General features: G+C 40.5%; 1 protein-coding gene across 3 annotated transcripts; it reads right to left on the bottom strand.

Annotated features, from left to right (window-relative positions):
- Positions 1–2,931: 2,931 nt before the first annotated feature.
- Positions 2,932–22,915, bottom strand: COMT (catechol-O-methyltransferase). Of its 3 annotated transcripts, XM_069871117.1 has the most exons (6): positions 22,891–22,909; positions 13,815–14,019; positions 10,669–10,943; positions 9,323–9,516; positions 7,269–7,400; positions 2,932–5,077 (listed from the first exon to the last, which is right to left on the bottom strand). In XM_069871117.1, exons 3-6 carry the CDS (start codon positions 10,805–10,807, stop codon positions 4,898–4,900), a joined length of 645 nt encoding a protein of 214 aa, XP_069727218.1. In that variant the 5' UTR covers positions 10,808–10,943; positions 13,815–14,019; positions 22,891–22,909; the 3' UTR covers positions 2,932–4,897. The 3 variants fall into 3 exon arrangements, with proteins under 3 accessions (XP_069727218.1, XP_069727216.1, XP_069727217.1); XM_069871115.1 differs by lacking the exon at positions 13,815–14,019 and having other exon boundaries at positions 10,669–10,954; positions 22,891–22,915; XM_069871116.1 differs by lacking the exon at positions 22,891–22,909 and having other exon boundaries at positions 13,815–14,640.
- Positions 22,916–23,380: the final 465 nt, after the last annotated feature.

Genomic DNA, 23,380 nt, shown 5'->3' with positions numbered 1-23,380 from the left:
TTATATCAGTTATCTCAAATATTCTTTGGTTTTGCAACAGCAGCTTTCTGTGGCAGGGGATTATTCAGCCCTAGCTCAGGTCAGCTCTCTGTGTTGGTAGAAGGTCATTGGTAATGAGGGTAATTTGAATGCCCTTTAAGCCAGTATAGCTGAAAACGTTTGATTCATTGCCATGTGCTGGAGTTGTAGCACAAAGTCCTGTAAGGACCCTGGACTGTAGATCGTGGGGTTTTTTTCCTTTTTAATATACAAGCATGTTTCTGTGGGAAAGGCATCTGCATCGCGGTGCAAAGCCCTGCACGTTTGGCACTGCAAGCCTGAGTTGCTGATGGCTTTTCCATTTGGGAAGTTATTAACCTTTCCCAATACAGTCATAAAATCCATGTAACTTTACAAAGATTCCTCTCTTCTGAAATGCGTGCAAGTATTCTTATAATTGTAAGTGTGTAAGAATAACAGAAAATGTCTAAGTTTATCATAGTGATATGTCATGTTTGATTGAGATAAGACATTGTTATTTTGGGGATGTGCCAAATAGTTTACATTTATTGCTGGGGGGAGGGAGGGGGAATACCAATACTGAAAAGTCAACCGTGTATTTCAAGTAACAGCCAGTTACCAACAGATCTCAATTCTTGCAAGGACTGCCTCTCCCTGGCACATTCTTGTGTTGATAAGAAGAAGGGAGGCTGATGCCCTCAAACATCACTGTGCTTTCATGAAGCGCAATAAAACCCAGTAAATCTTGACATGAGTGTTCTGCAAGGTCTTGCAGACAGAGCGGAGGTCGGGTTTTCTGTAATGGAAAGGTTGATGAGTGATTGCCAGTAACAGAGTTTGTTGTATGTTAATGCCTGAATGTACAATTCACAGCTCTACTATAAGGTTCCATTTCCCTGCAGATGGCACTTGGAAGGTCATCTTCAGCTTGCCTTCCCTCTCAGATGTCCTGAATGCATTCCCAGGAGTTTTGTATCATCTCCAGATTCTGTTCTTGCAGCTGGAGGATCCCGTTTCACAAAAACCGTGGTAAGATGTGGGCTCCTGGGCTTAGCATCTTGCTCCTAGGTATCGTCAGCATTCTGCTGCAACGAGGAATCTGATTTTAGCTTTGTGGGTGCACAAATATAGCAGCGAGTAGCAGATGCTGTAGGTAAGATACTGAGCTAAACCAAATATGTTGTTTCTACAACTGACCTTTTGTAGCTGTCAAAGTAATTTCATTTCCAGTGCATCGCAGGTTGGGCAAATGGAAGCAGTGAGGCCTACAGGTGGAAGGTTAACCTGGTAACAACAGACAAGAAATACCACAGCCCTCATCTGTTTCAGGTTTCAGCAATGTCTGGAGGGAATATTCTGTCCTTGTGGGTCTCTCCTCCAGTGTCTTGCTCTGAAGGTCTCCGTGCAGCTGATGCACGGCGATGACAGAATCTCATTCTGCTACAAGCAGACAGAGGGTTCTTTTACAATGGGAGGTTGTTTTATAATGGGACCATTAAGTGAGCTGTAGAGGCAGAGGCAAGGACTGAAACTCTCTTACTACACTTAATGTGTGTGCACAGCAAACCTCGCTAGCTGTTACTGAGATGATGGCTTTATAACTGTTCCCTAAATGATTGATTGTTCAAGCAAATAAGCACGCATCACTGCCCTGGTGGTGTCGCCCTTGCAGGGAGGGTTGGGATATCAGTGATCTCTCTTGCTGTGCTATAGAGGTTTCTGTATGTTCTCTTCACCACATCTATTGTTTGACTTATTGCTCAAAACTCCTTCAGTGGGGTGTTTTTCACTTCCTTGTGCCAGTGAAAGGAAGCAGGAGCTCCTGTACAAATGTATAATGACTGCTGTTCGCTCTGATGAGTAATTTCTGCTGTAAGGCTTACCACGTGGGTGCTGTTGAGCTCACTTTGATATTGAATTAGGAACTGAAAGGGCCTGCTGCTGAGTTTGACTTCCTCATAAATCCTTCTCCTCTCTTGTATGCTGATTTAAAGAATCAATTCAATATTTTGAAAGACAAAATCACGTCCCTTTGAGGTAGCAGAGATGCTCGGGCACTTTCATGTGTTGCCTGAATCCTTAAGACAACCCAGAGAACAGCTATTGTGTGGAGAATGGATCTCTCTTACCAGTATTTGGTGGGATCAATCACTTTGTGACATGAGTTGTGAGAACTGGCTGGAAGCTGCGCGTTATGGGGGAGTTCACTGGGAGCTTTGTCAGCAGCACGCTCTCAGTGGGCAGTGTTTACGCCTGTACTTCCAGATGCACCATTCTATATATGTTTTGTGTCAGAATAGGTTGTGTCTTCTAACTGCAATAGGCTGACACTGCAGGAACACTCAGTAGGCTTTTAGAATGTATCTCAAGATCCATCATCTACCTTTTGCTTTTCCCACAATTCCAAGTATGACTTTATTTTGAAGAGTAACTCTTCTCCCTGGGACATTTCACATTTTTGTGTCAGTGACTCCAGATCATATTTGCTCAACTGACCAAAAGCCTTTCTTCTAGTTGTCAGTCATGCAATCTGAGTCAGGCTTTTTCCTTCTCATCCCTTGCCACCAATAATTAAGAGCATTTCATAAGTGTGGTCAAGTGGAAAAATTATTCTTGCGTATAGAATTTTGTAAATAATCTAATGATACACACATTGTGTTTATTTTTACTGTTTGCTATGTGGGGGATCCTTTCCAATGAATTAAAATCCCTTTTTTCTACTAAAAGGTGGCTGTTAGACTTGCACATACGTTACGCGTGCATTATTTGTGAGTGCAACGTTTGAAACATCCAGCTAACTCTACAGGCTCCCTCCTTCCCTAATTTTCTTGACGATCTTTTGGATGATAATTTTGGCCATTAACTGGCAGTAGGGATGTATTTTTCAGATACTCTCTTGTGGAAATGCAGAACAGCATCCTTCACCGTGCCTCAGAGACTCGAGTTTGTTTATTGGTACGCGTTAAGTGCCCTGCTATGGCCGGAGCATCTGCTTAGGTGCGAAGGTGTTTAAAGCTGGAAAAAAAAGAGGATTATTTGGAGTCATGACTTTAGGTGCACAGAAGAAATTTCCGGTCAACTGTACGTATCGAGATTTTCCAGTGTGCTCTAGAAACTTGCATGTGCCAGTAAACAGGCTGGAAGATTTTCTTCTGCAAATTTTGCAAAAATTACTTGGAATCCCCTGAAGGACTCTCACCCAGTGACTTCAAGTTGAGCCTGAATACCAAGAGGATGTGCTGCTAAGCAAGCTCACAGAGTAAATCGTTGACTAATTCACAGTGTGAGATGGAGGTGTTAGAACTGAGGGTCTGCTCCTGCACAGGACAGCACAACAGAGTCACGAGGGGCTGCTTCTGCATTATCTAATCCAGTGTGGTAAATCTTCTGTCTTTCTCAATGTGACGGTTTAAATTGGTAAAGAAACTGATAACGTCACCTCAAACCCCTATGAAACACACACATTACAGGCTGGCTGGGTCACCAGGGTTTGCTTGATCCATTTCTAAACTGAGTCTCTTGCCTTAGCCTGCTCTAGTTTTCTTTTATACTATGGGCCAGTAAGGTAGGCTATAAAAGGAAGAACCTGATAACAGGTCTGAAAGAATCCATAATGGGAAAGGTGAAAATGGTTATCCCTGATTCTTCACTCTGATTTTGAGCTGTTGGATTGTTCTGTGGCTGTTCTAAAGCTGGTAATCCAAGCTTGGTGCAGAATTCATGGAAAACAAAGGAAGTCACGTGCTTGCTCTGTTGTTTTATAGTTTTTATTTATAAATGCAACCATTGCCTCGTTATATAATCACAGCAGGACATGCCAGGAAATGCCAGTGGATTTTTGCATTGTTCAGGTGCTCTAAGAGACTTCGGATGTGGCTTTGTATCTTCTCAGTGACCACCATCACTATTCACACAGTGTTAACACTGAGGTTAACCGGGGTGTGCAGGAGCCACCTGGTGAAAAACAATCTGTCTGATCTTTATACTGCATCCTAAACACGCAGCGCTTCAGGGTAAGCAGCTTGCCCTGCTCCTAAAAATCTCAGTTTGTAAATACATATAATGAGGGGATAAGTAAATAAGAAGGGATAAACAGCATTTTCTCAAGGCCCTCATATGATGTAGTTTTCGTATCCTTTTGGAAAGAGCCTGTTTGTTTTGTTATCTGTCTGTTACTCTCTTTATTTTAATCTATTCACTGCTTCAGTTTTCCCTACCTCTGCATGGACAGATTAATAATTTTACTCATTTGTCTTCTTCAAAATTCTGTTCTATTTTCTCACCACTGCATGGGTTGGTCTTTCAGTGCATGCCCTTTTCTCTAGCATAGAGAGGAGTAACTTCCGCAGTAATTGTGCAAAAATATAGCTGGTATCACCATCGGAGCCTTCACTGCATTAAGTTAAGTAGCAGGCTAGTAACTTAGCAATATCAGGGTTCCTGAAATGGTCTATTCTTGCAATACGCATGCTTCTTCCCACTCTTGATAACAATTAACCAGTTTAGCTTTGGGACATAAGTCTTTGGAAGTTGCAGTGACTTTCTCCACCCTACCCAAAGCCCAAACTGTAGTGGTTCAGTTTTGAGCTCATAAAAACAGATGGTGTTCAATGATGGGTTGGGCAGGGCAATGTGCATCACCTTGGATTTACTGCTAAATTAGGTGAAACAATGGAACAGACCTTCGAGCAGTTATTCTACTTACTCCAGATATTGGGCTTCCACCTGGTCTACAATGATCTCCACTGGTGCTTGCTTTAATTACAGGCTCCAAAATGCAAAAAAAAAAAATTAAAAAGAAATAAAAAATCAAACCAAAATGTAAAGCATGGACAAGTTAACCCGTGCAGTTGAATTTGCATCATTTGTAACAAAGGGTGAGTATTAGTGGCTGTCTTTATCCCAAAAATACAGCCTTTTCCATAGCATCCTCCACTTTCATATATTCCAGATGAGATGGGTAGTTAGTGCATTGGAAACGGGGGTTGTTGCGGATATATTTAATGAATTCTGGAGCTCCTGGGACGATGATATTGTCAGCCAGAAGAACTGAGCCCTTCCGCAGCAAGTTGCATTCCTAGAAAGAAGAGAAATGGCTTCATGGTGGCTGTTGAGCAGACATTGGCTTGAACGTGATGCGCTTTCATGTTAGCCATGTCATACTCAAGCGCCTGCATCCAAAAATCCATTATACTACAGGTCTGGAGGGAAGAAAAGACATGGGAGAAGCTGAGTAATATGTCTACATGATCAGTATGATGGTTTTGTTTTGGATTTCATGCATAAGGTTTCAGTTTTAAGTACTGAATTAAAATGCCGCAGTAGCTCTTCAAAGGTCACCTGAGAGACTGGCATGTACTATGTGTGCTTTGACCTGTCTCAGTCAAAACCACTGAATGAATCAAAGAGATTTGATTCAGGAGCTGGGCACGAAGCAAGGTTTGCACACAATGAAGATCATGATGTATTTCTACAAGGCATAATTAACTTGCAATATTCACTTCAAGATGCGGTATTTATCCTCAGTAAAACTACAGTCCTAGTCTTACTGGTATTTTTGTCAAGTAGAAGTTGCTTATCTCAGCTTAGCAGCTGTTTTAGCACAGTCTGCCGTTAATCAGGCTGGTTGTTACCATGTTTACAGACAGCAGTTGTAGCAAAAATATGTGGTGGTTTTGGTCGTTCCCAGCACACTAGAGAAGTCTCATTGACGCGGGTGCTGGTTAGCTTACTGCTCTGGCCTTTGGTGACTGAACACTAGGCAGCACAGTAGAAGCAATTTTAGACACATGGCAAATATCCTCTGGTCTGTTGTGCAGCTTATGGAAGCCTACAGGTGACAGCATGCTGTATTTTCCACTGGTTGTCACGATTTCAGATGTTCTGTCAGGCTTTTCAGAAAGTGCATGAAAAGGAAAGCAGTCTGGGCCAGTTTCAATATATATTTCATCTGGAGATTTCACATTGACATTTCTTAGTCACTATTCATATTGCAGTACATGCCGAAATTGCACACTAGAAGGTTTGTAACATCTGAGAAAATATGGGGATCTTTTCTTCATCTTTCTCTTAATTTCATCAGGTTTTTTACTTTAAGCAAAGCAACTTTGTGTCACAGTTGCATCAGACTGACCCTTAGGATGGAACTAAACTACCTGTTTGTTTTGGCTGTGTTGTGAGGGATAAGCTCTGATAAGGGTGCACCAGCTCTTCCCGTTGGAAGGAGGTCAGTAATCCTTGCACAGCCAGTTTAAAAAAAAATTTTGTGTACAAAATAACTGTAGGGAGGGAACATTTTCTTCACCTACTGCTATGTAAATTCAATGCTGGTTGGTTGTAACCCCATAGAGAAAACGATGTTGTATTGCTCAAGCAGGGGTCAAGGAGTAGTTGGCAGGTTCTCCATGTAAGAGGCAGCCTCAAAAAAAGGATTTATTTGTGAAGAAAATAGTTGAAAAATTACACTTCCATACAAATAGTCAGGCAGTTGTCAAATATTTTATCAGCCTGCATCTCCAAAGCTATGAGAGTATCTGTATTTGCTGTGTTGAAAGATACAGATGTGGTGATCTCAGTTATTTAACACTTAAATACCTTCCTATCCTGAATTCCTCCTCACCGATCATTGCAAAACAAGTTGGCTGTAACAGCAGTAGGCAATGCTAACAGTAATGGTTAAGGCTGTTTGGGAAGAAATGAGCATAATTTTTCCACATTTGGGGCTGGAAATAGAGTTGGACAGCACTTCCCTAGCAAGTGCCTGACTGAGGCAGTCTGCATTCCTCCAAAGGTGGCTTTGCAGCCAATTAATTAGGTGGTTTAAAGACTCCCAGAAAGATGATACCCAGCTGTGCCACCAAAATAGCATTTCATCAAAAAGCTCTGCTGGCACCACAGACAGAGGATAAAAAGGAAGGGGGTGCTGAGGAAATTGGAGGTAGAGCTGGCATATGCAGTCTCACCTGCTCCCTGGATCAGGATGTTTTTGGATCAAGTGTTCCTTTAGTGACTATACAGACACTCCTACGGAGCACAAGACACAGACCGTGCACTCCTCCAGCTGGGATTTCTACTGTGGACCCGCTGGTTCAGGAAACTAAGTGCTTGAACAGTACTTGCCAAGTCCTGAGCTACACAGCGTCAGTTGTCCCTGACAGAAGTTTGGGATTCTGTTCCCCAAATCCTCTCTTCTCGTAAGGTTGCATACAGAATGACCTCATCAAGACATTTTCTACTATACTTTTAACATAGGAATTGTGCAGACTGACCTGAAGCAGGATGGTGTCTGGAGCATATCTGTCTTTCCAATGGTCCAGGAAGACAAAATCCAGAGTATCCACTTCATATTTTTTCTTCAGCTGGGGGATAATTTCCTGTGAAGGGCCTTCTAGGAGTTTTACCTGAAATGCAAATCCATCTGATGAATTGTGAATCATTAAGAAAAAGCACATGCTCTAGCTCATTTTTAATTGTGGCCAGACATCAGTGATCCTGTTTATAACTCAATATTGCCTCAGTCAAATTATTTCACCGAGATAGATCAAGTGTACTTGTTTCTTTCTGATAAATTAACTCGAGTTATGTTCCAAAATATGGGTTTATTTGTGTAGGGTTTTTTTTAATAACAGAAGAAAAAGTGACCTGATTTTTCTTTTGGATAGTGTGATTCTTTACTGGAAACGCTGGAATCTCCTGTTGAAAACAGTACTTTTAATACTTTTTAGTTATATCTCAGTTGATTCCTGTAGTTCAAGGGAAGCAGAAAATACTGGGCACAGGTTAGTTTAGAATAAAGGTAGAGGCTACAGTACATGAAATTTATATGGCCAGTAGAAGGTAGAGGCAGGACAGAGGTTATTACATCTCCATCGGATTTATTGGCATAAGTACTGTTAAACTGAAAGAAGGTGCTGCACATTGATTTGTTAAGCAAGTGTCATATACTGCAAGTGAAGGAAAAAATAGTAAGGAAATCTGCCTGGTTCATGATTCACAGCTGATCAGAAGATTAAATTGGATGGGGAAAATGCAATTTTAGATGTCATTAGTACTCCAGGTTCTCTTCAAGAGTTCAGAAATGCATTAGGAGATCTCATAGTGGGATTTATTTCCTCCAGTTTTATCTACATTGAAGTGAATAGTCGAATAGACAGGCATTTCTCTGGCACGAATCCCCTGACCTGCTGTAGATGTTTGCCTTGTGCTGAGATGGATTATAGACTGGAAATACCTGCATCTCAACAAACTGTACAGAAAGTCAAGGCACCTCAGACTGCACAAAATTTCAGTATATAGTTTGTGACGATCTAGATTTGGGTAAGTACATCTCATATGAAGTCCATTGCACACAATGCAACTTTGTGAGCTTTTTAACAAATTAGGCTATGGTTCAGTTTCTGTTGTACTCAAGTCTCGATACCGATTTGAACCTGTTTATATAGAGAAATGATATTCTAGTCTAGTTTTTGGGGTGTAATATAGTGAAGTCCTCAGCTGTACTGCTGTCAGGGACGGTAATTAGGCATGGAGCTACTGAAATTGAGGACTGTGGGTACAAGAAAAAATACAGAATGTCTGTGAATTAATGTAAGACAGAAATCATGGAAAGGCTTCTGATTGTCAGGAAGAAGAATCTGTGGTGGAGCCTTACAGTTCAGTACCAGCAGTAAATCTAACCAGTTTTGCAACAGTGGTTTAATTTCATGAAAAGGACTGTGTGGTAATGTCCTGTGACTGTTAGTGAAATAGCTGACTGTGGAACCTCCCTCCAGGCCTGTATTATACTTACAGTCACTTTGGGTTTTGCAAATAGCTCACAGCAAGTGGCTTGCCTACTGTTCTAACCAAGCAATAGTGAAGACGAAGTCTAAATCTTCTCAAAACAGTAAGGAGATAAGGATGTATATGATTGTTTCTCATCTTGCACCTCCAAGTCTTCATCCTGACTCACAGAGCAAAGAACTTTGGAGAAGAGCCCTGTGTGTTTTCGTCACACAGGCAGATCTTGACAAGCCTCAAACTGAATGCTGACTCTTAGCTGGATCTCCATTGTACTTGGACCCATGACAAACGCTATCAATTGTAGTTCATTTGCACTGTACGTATAAACAAGCAAATGCCCCTGGTCCTCTGCATGGAGACTGGTAGCTTTTTCTCTGTTATCAAGCCTCCATGGTTAAATTCTGCATTTCCCCACTTACAGTGTCATACTTGCTTCATAAGTGAAAAAACAAATTTAAACATATTTTTGTGATTTCTGTGGGTTAAGTCCCCTTCAGTGTTTGTTGCTTCCTCATACCAACCACAGACAAATGGTATTTACCTTATCTTGTACTCCAGCAAACTCAATTATCTGTTTAGCTATAGCAGCAACTTCTGGGTTTAACTCCACAGTGAGAAGATAAGCTCCTGCCTTCAGTAGCCGAGCAATCCTAACTGCAGAGTAGCCACAGTATGTTCCCAGCTCCAGTGCAACTGATGGATTGACCTCTTCCACTGTCTTGTCTAGAATTAAACCTGAATAAAATGGAAATAGGTTATGTTTGATAAAAACAAACTGGTTCACGTACAGAAGAGCAAGTTAGTGACAAACTTAAAATGTCCATTTACTCAGTTGCTCAGGACATTGAAAAATTAAGGGCTGATGATATACTGTTTCCTTTGCAAATTGGCTTATAGGTGATCAAGTTGATCATGGACATTCTAAGTTTCAAAATGCAAACTTTCAACTAAAGAAAATCTTATTTAGTTTCGCAATATAAACATTTCAGAGTAAGGATGTCCCTGAATCAACAACAATATTAAGTAGTCTTACAAGGGAAAAATGCAGTGGTTTTTTCCAAGAACTTATTGCAGAAATTGGCCATATCAAAGAGCTGTAAGAATTCATACTGGGCACCCCAGCCAGGCATGCAGAGGAACTTGTTTCATAAATGTACCCATGACAGAGAAGAGTTTTTATTACAATGCTTACAGTTGTACTTCATTAGCTACGTTAATCTCAGTCTAAGTAAATTTCCCCTGCAATATCCCAGCAAGAGGTACTTTCGTTTTCAATTCAAAAGGGAACATATGAAAATTTTGCCATTCCAGGTTTTTTAAGATTGTCACTTTCCTGCAGCTAATAAAATATTTTGTCTGTATAGCTGCTTTTAGTGGCAAGAACATGACGACTTACTTGCCAAGCAGCAACACTCTCTGATAGTTGCTTTTGTGTATTACATGGAGAGGATTTCTCCCCTCAACAGTAACTTATGGTTGCATATAGAAAATTCATGTAGTTTAGAATACTCTTTTTTTCCAATTTACTATCTTTTGGTTAAGTATCTGACAGTATTATGCTAAACACAATGAATTATGCCTTAAGGCCAGCCTGTGTAGGAACTGAGGTATAAGGCACCCCTAGATTTTTTCCTGCTGTCCCCCCCTGCTTACACACTTGCAATGTACAGAACAGACAAGCACAGATTCTGTTCCATGACTTGTCTCTTCTCAGACATCTGCGCAACCCTGCTTGCTGTTTATGGAACTACTCTGCTGCCCACAGGGCTGTTATGGATTTTTCTTTGCAGCAGCAGCTGATGGAAGCTACCGTGCGAATACAATAGGATGTCCTGTACTGTGCTAGTCCTGAAAGACCTTTCAAGTGTTGATCCCTGCTGCATTTACCTTTCTCATTGCCCACGTTCATGGCCCATTCCTTCTGGGAGCAGTACTTATCTATAGTATCCACCACACTAGACGGGTCTCCTCGGACTGCATTCTGCAGCACAAAATTTAAAATCCTCTGTTCTTTGCTTTGATTCATGATGAAATTGGTTATTTTCTCGCGGATTACATCATTCCAGAGAAGGGCAACGGTGGCGTTTCTCCTGACAAGCACCCTAAAGAGTAGCAGCAAAATGAAAAGCAGGGCGAAGACAATGAACAAAAGGGCTGAATAGCTCTCCAGCATCTGGAAGGGAAGAGAAAAACAGCCCAGGGTTAAGGTGGCACGTGAGAGAGCTACACTTTTTGTAGATATTAAGCTGAACAACCCCCACCCAACCATGCCGAACAGGAGCACATAGGGTTTAATTATGATAGTGTCCCGAGTAGCCAAAAATTACTCTCCATCACTTGGTAACGGCTGATGCTCCGTGGTGACCCCTTTAGAAGGCAGGTTAAGGCAGCCAGCAAGCAGCTGTGTGTAATGCTCGGGTCCCTTCCCCCACACAGCTGCTCACTCCTGCTCTAACCGTGCTATTGTATAAGGAGCCTCTCGGCATCAAAGCTGTCCTAACCAGTTCTCAAAGAATTTAAAATCTTTAATTTGAGTCCGAGTCTGCTTGTGCTCTCCTAATCTTTCAGGGACAGGAAATTTCGAAGGTGGCCCTGGTAAGAAAACAGGGAACGTCTCACTCTCTGATTTTGAGCACGGTATCACCAGGGGCTGGCTGCTGTTCGATAATATTGTTTCCGATCAGCCTGCAGGTCCTAAGGCTCTACCTTGCATGCAGACCTATTTGCTAGCACCTGCCCTTCTTGCCTGCTCTGCAGAGAAGCTGAGCTTGATGATGGTTCAGCAGGACTCCACTGGCTCCTTGCTTTTGTGGTGCCCAGGTGGAATGGTTTACAGAAGATCGTAGCCTTTTTCCTGCTTCTAAAACCTTTGACATGAGCCATCGATCTGATACTTTTGAAAACAAAAGATACATTGTCTTCTATAAAGTGTGGACGTTTTCTCACTGTTGTGAGAAACACTGATTCCCTGGTAAAATATTGAAAAGGACAAAGTCTTCAAAGAAAAGGCAATAATATTTCTAGATTACAATTCAGTGCTGAACTGGATGCCCTTCTAAGAAAGGCATGCCATCTTACAAAAGCAGTGGGTATACATACTAGTTTTAGACGAAGAACCATATAAATCTTCAGAGAGTGCTCATTATTTGTTGGAGTATTTGACCATGTCTGGAGACTTCCTTCAGGTTATCTCTTGACCTAAGATAGCTACTTCTTAGTAGACAGCTAAGCATCATGTCTGGAGATTGACTGCATATTATCTCTTGAAACAAGACAGATTTATATGACAAGACAATTGAACATACAAACCAGCTGCAGCAAAACTTCTCGATTAATTCTCACACCGGCTATCAAAACATAAAACTGAATCTGTGAGTAGGAGAAGAGCCCAGGCTTATGAAACTGCAGGGATGCAACAGAGGGGCACATTGTACTCCTCTGGTGGGCCACCTCAAATTATCTAATGGGATTGGGGCTGTTCTCCCCCTGAAACTGTTACAGCTGCAGGGGCCTATGTGTGTGCATCACAGGTGGTGTGTGCTTCTGCTTGCAAATTTTGGGCACTTGAACATGAAGCTCAGCAGATGGGATACATGTCACCCTGTACAGATCAAGCAATAAATCCCATCAAAGCCATTTACTCAGATGGATTTCAGACAAGCCAGTATAGAGGATGGTGCATGTGCTTCCATGCAGGCACAAAAGACATGATAATGAAAGGATTCTTGGAATTAGGGAATTGATTTAGTCTTTGAGAAGTTGCCAAACTAAGGGCTGTGAATTGCCTGAGGATTCTCTGCGTGTGAAGCTGCTCTTGTACAACCCCAAACACACCTCAGTTCTGATGACGTAGCTTATAACACCTCCTGTTTTCCACCTCTGCTTCCCACAAGCGGGGACTGACAGTTGCACACTGGGAGGACAGCACAGGTTGGAATGTGCTGTGCTTAGTATTCGGATGAATGAATGCCAAGTTCATTTGTTCTTTAAGTCTAATTAGGCATTTGCACTCAGGTCTAGTGGATTCAGAAACAATTACTTAACCTCAGCAGGCTGGCTTGAGTTGCAATGTTTTTTAAACTGTTGCTCATAAGGAACAACACTCAAGCTTTCTAGTCTCTGATACTTCCTATTAAGTCTCTTTCTCTTCCAGTTTGCTAAAAATGAGCTACAACATCCTCAAAAATTTTGCCTAAGTTGCCCCAGATATATGATTAGCCAAATGTTCCCCCAGAACTTTTCCTACCTGTTCTTGCCTCCCAGTTTTGTTTGTTCCAAAATTGTCCTAGGATAAATCCTAAATTATATGAGTGGTCAGACCTCCATTCTGTTGTGGGATTTGGCACAGACTCTTTAACCCACAGGAGAAAATCTACCTCGCTGCTTTGAATTTTGAATCGTCATGCAGAACACATTTTGAGTTCAGAAGATGACTGAGTTTCCATGGAGATATGCTCAACCTAGAGTACAATGTTTTTTTACCCATCCACTTAGCTTACTTGCACAGCAAATGTGATTTGTTTAGAGCATTTAAAAGCCTAGTTCTTCTGCTTTTAAGTGGTCACCAACGTTAATACTTATTTTCAAGGCTTTCCTTGCAAAGTCTGACCCAAAACGTTTCCTTTTGGGGCTCACCAGTAGCATTTGCACATGAAAATCTTGCTTCCTGGACTTTTTGAATTTTCTTTCCTAGCTAATAACCTGCTTCATCACCTCCACAGGATCATGAAGACCTGGATATCAATTTTTCTTCTTCCTGTCTATGCACTACAGTTCTACTGATCAGGCCCAACTGTCCTGCACCTTTCAGATGGGATTTCTGCTTTTTCTAGTTCTTCTATATGAAGATGTTCCACATTATCTGTCCACTAAGAACTTGGATTGGTCTATGAAAATATTATTAGTTTAACAAAAAATATCTCTTTAGCCTCACTTGGCTTGTCTTCATTTGGCTTTCATGGCCTAGTTGATTGTATGGTCGTTGTTGATGGATTTGGATTACTGATGTTGACAGAGAATTCTGAACTGCATACCTGTGACTCAATTGGTGGCAGTCCAAACATATTCAGGTCCTTCTAGAACTGAAGACCATTATCATTCAGAATTATTTCAGTCTACTGACAGACAATTCTCTGCTGACAATGGGTACTTCAGCATTCCCTGAGTACAACTTGCCACATGCTGTTGCTTTAACACTACAGGGTTCTGCCATCATGTTTGGAGCTGCCCTTCAAAGATCTGTCGGACAGCAAGAACAGATAAATAGATGCAGGATTAACTAGGTGGTCTATTTCTTGAGAAACAGTTTTTCTCCTTGAATGCTGTATAGATATGAGACTATTCTGTGAGATTTCTCAAAACAGAGCATCTATAGGCTAACACAGCCCCGCTCTCTGTCCTTCAGGAATGCTGAGACTTTCTCAGACAAGGAACAGACTGTGAAGATTTCTTATACCTTAACAAAAAGGACCAGCTTGACAGTGAAATCACCCCTCCACTTTCACATCACTTCTCAGGCAGGGAAGGGCATGTCAGCAAACCAGATTTCCAGTCTTACTCTCTCACGCTGCTACAGGCTCTGTACACCAAAATTACAAGACCTCACTTGTTCAAAGGCCTCTGTATTAAAGGACAGCTTCTTCATTGTTTGCAGCCTGTGAAATGCTATTTTTTAATGTGTCTCTGTTCCACTTCCCCAGAGCCGAGCACTTAACTTGGATTAGACCTGCTGATTTTTATTGACTTCAGCTCATCTCAAATATTTCTCCCACATCCTTACTTGGACAGCAGTATCCTTTCAAAGACTTTTTATTTTAAAAGAATGCATTCTGTGCAGAGAAAGACACCTTGTTTGAGAAGCACATGCCCTATCTTTTCGAAGTGATAGATTGTACTTAGGCTGCTGCCACACATGGCAGATAGTACAGTGTTATACCAAGATGCGATAAGCTTGACAAAAAGGTGTAAAGTGGACTATGCTTCTGAAAAAGCATATCCATAACTTTCTGTCTCTCCTAGCCATTCCTTATGCAAAAGTATGAGTAGACTGACAGCCCTTTAGCTTGTTTGGAAGGGCATCAGTTGATGCTGGGTCACCTGGGAAACAAATTTTCTGTCTTCAGCTATGAAATCTTATTGGTTCAAGTTCACCCAATAAACCCCTCTGAAGGCAAAATACAGACCCGCATTTCTTTTTGTTTCTCTTCGGATCTAGACCAGTGAGTGGCTGTTAGCACTGTTTATGCATTTTGTATGACTTGCTTGTCAAGAGAACAAAAAAAGCTACAAATTTAAGGTTAAATATGTGTGATTTGAGGGTGGTCTTAGATCTAAAACTTAACTAAGGAAGCAATTCAGCTTGGTCATTCCTATAATCAAGTGCTCAGAGGGATCCATTTCTCACAGTCCCTTAGTGAGACCTTTGCACTTCTAAGTCCCGTAGGAATGCTACCATATGTAACTGCAAAGCCCCCCTCCCTCCACAGATCCTTGGAGTCTGCTCACAGGTAGGAACAACCTATATAGGACATGCTGGGGTTTTCCATTCCTAGATAAGTTCACTTGTTTTGCTGTATTAAGGAACGTTTTTCAGCTGTTGAGGTTTCTTTACTATCATTATTGCTGTACAACAGTCCAGTGCCTTCATAAACTGGCAGTAGATGTTCCTAGCAGAGCTCCTTCAGGGGGCAATTACCCTGTAAAATAGTTGCCAGAGAAAGTAACTTTTAAAAGGAGTAAACCAAACATATCTTGTTTCTTTTCCTTTTTTTTTTTTTAACAGTTTCTTTTTCAAAGTTTGTCTCTCTCTTCATTTCTGTCTTCTTAGATGCAAAAAATAAGTTTTGTCATAGCAGTAGGCTGTAAAAGCAACCTGCCAAGAGCAAGATGATGGTCATGCACCCAGAGGAAAGAAAAAATCTGTATTAGAATAGGTAATTGCTTTCATATTCTTAGCTGGAAAATATTTGATATGAATATGAAGTGAGTAATTCAACCAATTTAAAACTACCACTACCTAAGAGACAGTCATGTTGTGACAGCTCTAGAAAATGCAACTGTAATTTTAGCTTTAATGGGGATTCATGAGATTCATTAAATATGCAATAAAACTGAGCTTGCACATAGTAAAGTTTCTCATAACTACTTATTACAAGGCAGTTCTCTTGTTATTTAATGCTTGTACTGAGGTTCCAAATACACAGGTTAGCTTCGCAACCTCTTCTGTGCATTGCAAACACCACAAAAAAAGTGAGTCTTCTCTTTGAAAGCTAGATTTTGAAGTGGAAAACAGGCAAAATGAAAAATTGAACAAGGGAATAAACAGAAAACCGGAAAGATAACATTAAGGAATGCAATGAATAACATGTATCACTAAATCTGTTTTTTGAGAAGAGAGTTTAAAAGAAAACACATTAAAATTTCATGCCCAAACCTGTTAAACTACTGATGAGTCTTTCTAAAACACCAGGTTATTTTTTATGCATCTAATCATACTCATTTTGGCAGGTTTCATAAGACCCAATCATAACTTGATAATGCAGTTTGGCAGTCTTGCCCTGATGCAAACCATAATCAAACAATCAGCATTGAAATGGGAGTACCTCTATTTCAGCTTACAGAGATTTAAAAAGATACTTTCAAAGAGAGAAGCGAGCACAAATTGTGGGAATCTGCTGCCCTGGCTTCCCTGCCCTTGAAGATAAAATACCTAAGTCACTCCAGTGGCTATAAAAGAAGCCTCAAGGACTGGCTCAGACTTGGGGGTCTATTATTATGGCAGTAGTTGCTAAGTTAGCAGATTCACTAGCCTCTTACTATAGCATAATCTCCAGTTTTTCTAAAAATATAAAAATGTCCATGTGATGGAGAGCAAAACAATACATCCTGTTCTTTATTCTTGTGTAGGTAACTCCAGCTGTTTCACCAAAGGTTACAATAAGTATCTTTCAGTAACATTATTTAACAGTCCTTCCGGTAAATTTTTGCAAGTACTGTTAAGAAGTATTTGGTCTTATAATTCCCATAAGGATTAGAATGATTGGTAACATCAATTTTATAAGGTAACTCTGAGTAACCAGATGAAATCAAATGGAGATTCTTCTCAATGTTTTATAAAAACTTTATGAAGTTTTCCTAACTTTTTTTGTTAGAGAAAGCTATATGGCAATTTGATCTCAACTACTGATTGCTACTCTTCCTCAGATTCCAAAACAACCTCCCTCTGCTAAAAACTGATATTTAGTGAGAAGAAAAATAAACATGTTGAAAGTAAATCCCCTTAAATACTCTGAGTTTTAGTAAGGACTTACTGCCTTAGTGAGTTTCATGTTTAGTGGATTTAAAAAGTCACAAATTTGATTATTTAACTATTCAGAGGCTTAGTCCATTATATTATGAGTAATTAACAAGACCTTATTTCCTACAGATGCAAAAATGAGGGCTGACACATTCAGATACTTGGGAAGCTGAAAACTGTTGGATAGAACAAGCCTAACTACAGAACCTCTTGTTACAGTTTTGTCTTGGATAAACTGAAATTGCTTTGCTTTGTGCTGAAAATGAAGTCCTAAACATAATCACAATAAAATCTTTTCCACAAAGACAACATGTATATTACACTGCTATTCTCCAGGACCAGAATGAGAGTAACCTCTGCAATTCTGAGTCGGGAGACCCAGGTTTGAGTCTCATTTTGGTAGTATTTTCCTGATCTGATCCTGGGTGAGCTGACTTACCTACATCTTTGTTGCCACAAGAGTAAGTTAAAGATATTGCTTCTTCTGTAACTTTCAAGGTGTTGTAAAGCTGAATTAATCTTTGTCAGAAAAGTCTGTGCTATGGATATATAGATAATACCTAAGGAAAGGCAAAGTGCTTTTATCTGCATTATCTCAGGGCATCAGTTTTGGGACACCAAGACAGCAAACACCTATGTGACATGATTATTCTTGAGTTTATGAGCAACAGGGAAAATGTGGAGTGAAACAGTGCTCCAAACACTTTCCTTAAGTGATTTCAGCCTGCTGACAAATTAGGCCTTTGAGGATACTACATCCAATCTCGCTATAATTTTTCATGCATTTAATCTAACTGCCAAATACTGGTTGGTTGTTTAAGAGTTTATTACAAGTCTCCAAGCATCGAAACAGTACTTTAGCATTCTGATGCTAAAGGGTTTAGAATCTAATTTAGGCTTTATTAGCTCACATAACCTGGTGAATGGGGAGTGCTTGGTAAATTTATACCGCTCAGCCTTTTTATCGCAAGAGAATCTCTCCATCAGTTTGATGGTTTTGAGGGTTAATAAAGATAGTCTACAACAACAGAGTGCTTGGAGACAACAGGACCTAACTCACAGCAGAGACTTGCTGCTAAGTCTGCAAAGAGTACATTATAACACAGAGTTTTTTTTACAAAGGCCATACAGATTAACAGACTAAACTCTCCTGTACCTGTGGGAAGGAGGCAGGTGTATCCCCCCTTTTAAGAAAAGGGTTAAAAAGGTTTGAATTCAAACTTTTAAAAAGTTTCTGTTGAAATTATGCCTTTAACTCTCTCATGCACTGCAGTATATAGAGGATTTACTTATTAGTAAGGTTCTATTAGCTGTTTAAGAAGCACTGCAAAGACGACGCAGAAGAGTCAGCACATTCCTACATGTTTTAACAATGTCTGTTTCTTTGTACTAGGCCAGAGGAGATCTGTGCTGTGCCATGGCTGAGACCAGCACTCCTGACTCTGTGTCCCATGCTGTCTCGAATGAGGCAATCTCTGTTTTGTGGAATTCTGCTTTTCTTGATCTTTCCCCAGAGCAATAAAGGCAGAGTATTTTGGTCAGAAACTCCAAACTAACTTCTGCCTAACATATTGTGTCTTGTTGCTGTAGGCAACACAATTCAACAGCATCATATTTTAATAATTTTAAAGGTCAAAAAGAAATCCTTTTACCTCCTATTCTTTTGTTATTGCTTGAGTATTTTCAAGTGAGTGCAACATTGTGACGACTAACCAGCATATTGCCAAATGTGAATAGCTTGTAGTTCAATGGAAACTTAGCCTGGGAGTTTGACATTCAGATTTTCCACTGACATCATGAAAACAAGCTGAACAGACTTTATATAATTTTTCACTAAGTATTCTTGCATGAAATCTAAATTTCTCTCTTCCTAGTTTTTGGCAAGTTACTAAAATATAGCTTCACTTTTGTGACTACAAAAATTCAGACTTCTCTAAATGCTAAGTTCTGATTAATTTTTTTTCCTCTAGGCATTTTGTCCTCTCTTTTTGCCTCTTCTCAGACTGAAAGGAAAAAAATACAGGTTTCTTCTTACTGAATTAAAGGAAAAGAACAGAAAAGTACTTATTGCCTACTAGGAAGTCTCATCAACTAAGCTGCATAAAGGTGTTTAAATCCATGCTTCTCTGATAGATTTCAATTAGAATAATTGCTACCCACTTAAAGCTCCCTTCACAGTAGCCATTTTCTAAGTTCTATTCGGTGCTACAATCCAAAGGCAAAGGTTTATACAAAGAAGAGCAGGGGTTTAGAATAAACCAGCCACACAGATAGGCCTCATCTCCATCCAACAAGTGGGCCAGCGTGGATCTGTAGCGTCCTGATCCAGCCTGGTCTCGTGAACACGCTGTATGATTAAAGCCAGAGCTTGCAGTGAGAGAATTTTTAAAGGATAAGAAACGGACTTCACTGGGCCTGGAGCAAAGACAGCTTTTCAGGTATAAGAACCTTTCGGGTACCCCTAGGAAGCATTCGTTTCTGATAGTCCTCATTGCCACTCCAAAGCTCTCGATGCATTTGTACTACTTTACTGGTGTTTGAGGCCAGCGGTTAGCATAGCTCAGCTGGATTGTACAAATCCCACCTAGTCCCCCATGGACTGCTTAAAGCAGAAACTGCTCTGCTCTGTCAGCTCATTAGGAGCTGGCCTGTAAAACGGCTTCTCAGCTGAGATGTTCATGTTCCCCAGGGGGTAAAATAAGCACCCACTGAATGATTTTGCCCCAAATGGAGGTAGGGAGAAAGGACTGGAGGAGGAAAGACCAAAATGGCTAGTTGTCCTCAGCATAATCACCTGTGACAGACCTGTTTCACATTCTCTCTTTACACCACAAAGATCAAGGGCTGAATCCTCAGTGTCCCAAATCCCTGCTGTGTCCTCCTGCCCTGCTTCCAAGGCTACCAGCTAATCTAGTGTAAATCTGTCTCTCCCCTAGCCCAGCTTTCTGCTCTCCACAGCTGCTCAGCCCGGGGAGTGCACAACAACACCCACTGAGGGATCTGAAGGAGTACGAAGGAAATCGCTCCTGAAACGATGGCTTATTCTTACAGAAATGGACAATTCTAACAGGCCAGGCAAGGTGGGATCCACCATATCGGGTAACCAAAGGACTATGTGGTAAGAGGCAGCTTAACTGAGGCAGAGCAGGGCAGATTTTGTTCTCCAGTCCTGAGTAAATGCCCTTCCCAGAAAAGTAGCTGGAGCGGGCATAGAGTGTCTCTTACTTTAGCTAGAAATTACTTTCTGAGAAATATCTCCTGAGAGAGTTTTTGCAAAACTGGTACAGATGGCCCCACACATTAAGATCTGGTTTCAACTACTGCTGCCAAAATTATGCTTTTTCAGAAAATTCCAAGTCAGTTCTAATTCCAGTGATCCTGAAGGAATGCTGAAAGACAACAGTTGGGATTGGCAGAAATAAACCTGATACCAGCTGCAGGCTTCTAAGAAATATTGCTAAACTTGAGTGACAAGTAAATTGTTTGCAGTATTAACGTGGTTAAAGTCTTTTTCCACTGATGCAAACTAAAGCTGTAAATTAGGAATTTTTTCTTTTGCATTTAAATACTGCAGTGCCGTGCAAACACATGAGGTTCTGAACCTGAGGGCTTTGTTAGAGGAGTCCATGGCTGAGTAAGCAGAAAAAAAGTAAACTTAAGTGTAGAGATGAAGTAGAAGTTTACGGAGATCACTGGTATGACATGTGGTTTGGGGGTACTGGTAAATAGGAGTTTGTTTTTAAGACAGAAGAATGTCCATAAAGAGAATCAGAAAGATACTTTATAAGAAGCAACACGGCTAGTAAGAAAAAGTACTAGCTTTTTGTCTGTTTTTCACAGATATTTTGCTGTAGCAGAACTCCCTCTTGAGAATGAAAACCCCCATAAAGTATAGCTGCAGCAACACATCTATAAAAGCAGCTATTCAGTCAAATATGACTGAACTGAAGCTTGACTTGCATTCAGCTTTTTCTTGAATATAAATGAGTACCAAATTCCAACGTAGTTATAGCCATAAATTACATTTTCAATTTAGTCAGGGTTATCTCATCTCACCTCACTTCTTTCAGCTGTCAAGGTTTACAGCACAGTACAAATGCATTACACACAAATATGTCCTACTCTTTCTCTATGAAAGCTGTCCCTGCCCACGGACTGGCTTCCTGACAATGAGTCCCAGTCACAATGCGGAAAACACTGCTTCTTTCATATTCACTACTGTTGAAAATAGTGACATTATCTAAGGTTACAAATCATGTCAAGTCTGAGAAATAAGAAAATATAAATATGTACCTTTCTCTGTACAGCAGAAGCTGTTCCCTCCGATCTTTTCCTGTGGTGCTCTGATGTGGATTTTATAGAATAAGAGTCCAAGAGCCTGCAGTATTCAGTCACATTCGATCACATCACAGGAATAGCTTATCAGTTCTGTTACACTCACTCTAAAAGGAGCGGTGTCGTTTTCCCCAACTCCTCCTTTCACAGATTTCTTCACTCCTTAAAGGTGCTCAGTGCTCTAATAACCTTAGAGAAAGCTATTCATCAGTTCCCCTAATGACAGTGTTCTTGTTACTTAGTTACAGCATAGTGAATGCTGACAAAGTCAGGTATGAGCCAAATCTCTGCTCAGTGTAAATGCACTGTGTTTGATCGAGCAACTCCAGGAATGAATTTGGCCCAAGGGATTTAGTTCTTTTTTCAGCTCAGACGTAGCATACTACAGCCAGTGCAGAAGTCGCAGAAACAAGACCACGGCATGCAAGTTAAATATAGTGCTCCTTGAGGGGGGGAGAGGTATGTATAGCAAATTGCTCAGCAGCTACAGAAGGAGGTGCAATCAATTAATTATAAATATTAGATTCGAATTTTGACAGCTTCTAGCTGGAAAAATATTCTGCTACAAACAGCCTTAAGACAAAAGAAGAGTTTTATGCTAAGAAACCTCATTCTCAGCTTGACTGTCTATATTGCTTCCTTTGAGGTGGAAACAATATGATCAAGCTGCAATTAAACTGCAGTATAAAGGAAAATAATAAGGAAAATCAAAACCTGAACACAATGGGATAGTAGTTCTCTGCTGTTTGCACGCTACAGAACCCAGACCTGGTCATCAAGTGTTTCAAGTTCTAGCCTAGAAACTTGTTTTCTTTTTTTTTTCCCCCACAAAAATGTTTTTATCAAATATGGCAGGAGCAGGAGCTGAAGAACTGAAAACAGGCTTTGTCACGTGAGGGGGAGGTCCTTCAAGGAATTAGGGACTACCTGAGAGCATGATAAGAGACAAATGAAAAAATTTAAGTGCATGAATTGAATAAAGAATTATGGGAAGAAGAGGTACGTGAAGATCAAAGTGGTTTTAGTAATTCTAAACGAAACAGAACAAGGACCCCGCAATATAGCACAGTACCCAATGTCAGTACAGAGTAACTTTGAATTCCCCTTTCCATGTATAACAGCTTAAGCTCAACAATTATTTTCTTATGCTCCACACATCAAGCAGAACAAAGAACAAAATAAGCAATACTGCACTCTAGCTTTGCTGATTGTAATTTCCTTTCTGCTCAAAAGCTGACTGTGAAACCATGATGGGTTGTGTCTGCACAATCCCTGATGCCGCCCACAGTTAAAATTAACTGAAAATTTCTTTTACTGCTGGGCTATGGAGAAGAGAGCTTAAAACAGTAAACCTTATTCTATACGCTGACTTTGTTCTGTAAGCACACATCTATCCTTGCAGTCATAGCTAGCTATGAACTGCAGGGTGGCACCAGCTCGGTTTCTTCTTAGCAGCATAAATTAGTGCCTAGACTTACCAGATTGAGCAGAGTCCTATGACAATGCTTCTAAAGGATTTCCAACTTTGAGCTGAATCATATTCTTCAAGCTAGAAGCATGGGAGGAGCAAACTTGCTTCTGCCTGCCCACAACTGTTTACTTATATGATAAAAGCTATGCCTGCAAAGTAACCCTTTCTGTTATCTAGCTATTCCGTTAAGGAAAAGCAAATACTGAATGGCAATAACTGCAGACTAGGTAAAGCCAGATGTTCGGTTAGTTAAACCACCCAAACTGTGTCACAGTGCTGCTTCCAAGTTAGTAGAAAATTAAAACCTTGCAATGTGTTATTATGGGATAACTTCTTCTCCAAGAGAAGTTTCTTTGATAGGCTGCTAGGCATTGGCTTGTGCCTTTCTTAAATTTACCTTTTTGCCCAAGACAGGGTCTATATAGGTATGGATATTTTTGTAAGTTTTTACTAACATAACAACAATGCTACAAACTCCAAAATGCATAAATGTATAC

Source organism: Phaenicophaeus curvirostris, chromosome 17, assembly GCF_032191515.1.
Source record: "Phaenicophaeus curvirostris isolate KB17595 chromosome 17, BPBGC_Pcur_1.0, whole genome shotgun sequence".
Taxonomy (NCBI): domain Eukaryota; kingdom Metazoa; phylum Chordata; class Aves; order Cuculiformes; family Cuculidae; genus Phaenicophaeus; species Phaenicophaeus curvirostris.
This window is presented reverse-complemented; position numbering and strand designations above follow the sequence as displayed.

Bases quoted from the DNA above. Each gene is read 5' to 3' on its own strand.
- COMT (XM_069871115.1), bottom strand. From the start codon at position 10,954: ATGCTGGAGAGCTATTCAGCCCTTTTGTTCATTGTCTTCGCCCTGCTT. The intron at 7,401-9,322 runs GTAAATACCATT...TTTGCATTTCAG, and splicing joins TTGCTGGAGTACAAGATAAG to GTAAAACTCCTAGAAGGCCC. The intron at 5,078-7,268 runs GTCAGTCTGCAC...TCTTCTTTCTAG, and splicing joins CAGACACCATCCTGCTTCAG to GAATGCAACTTGCTGCGGAA.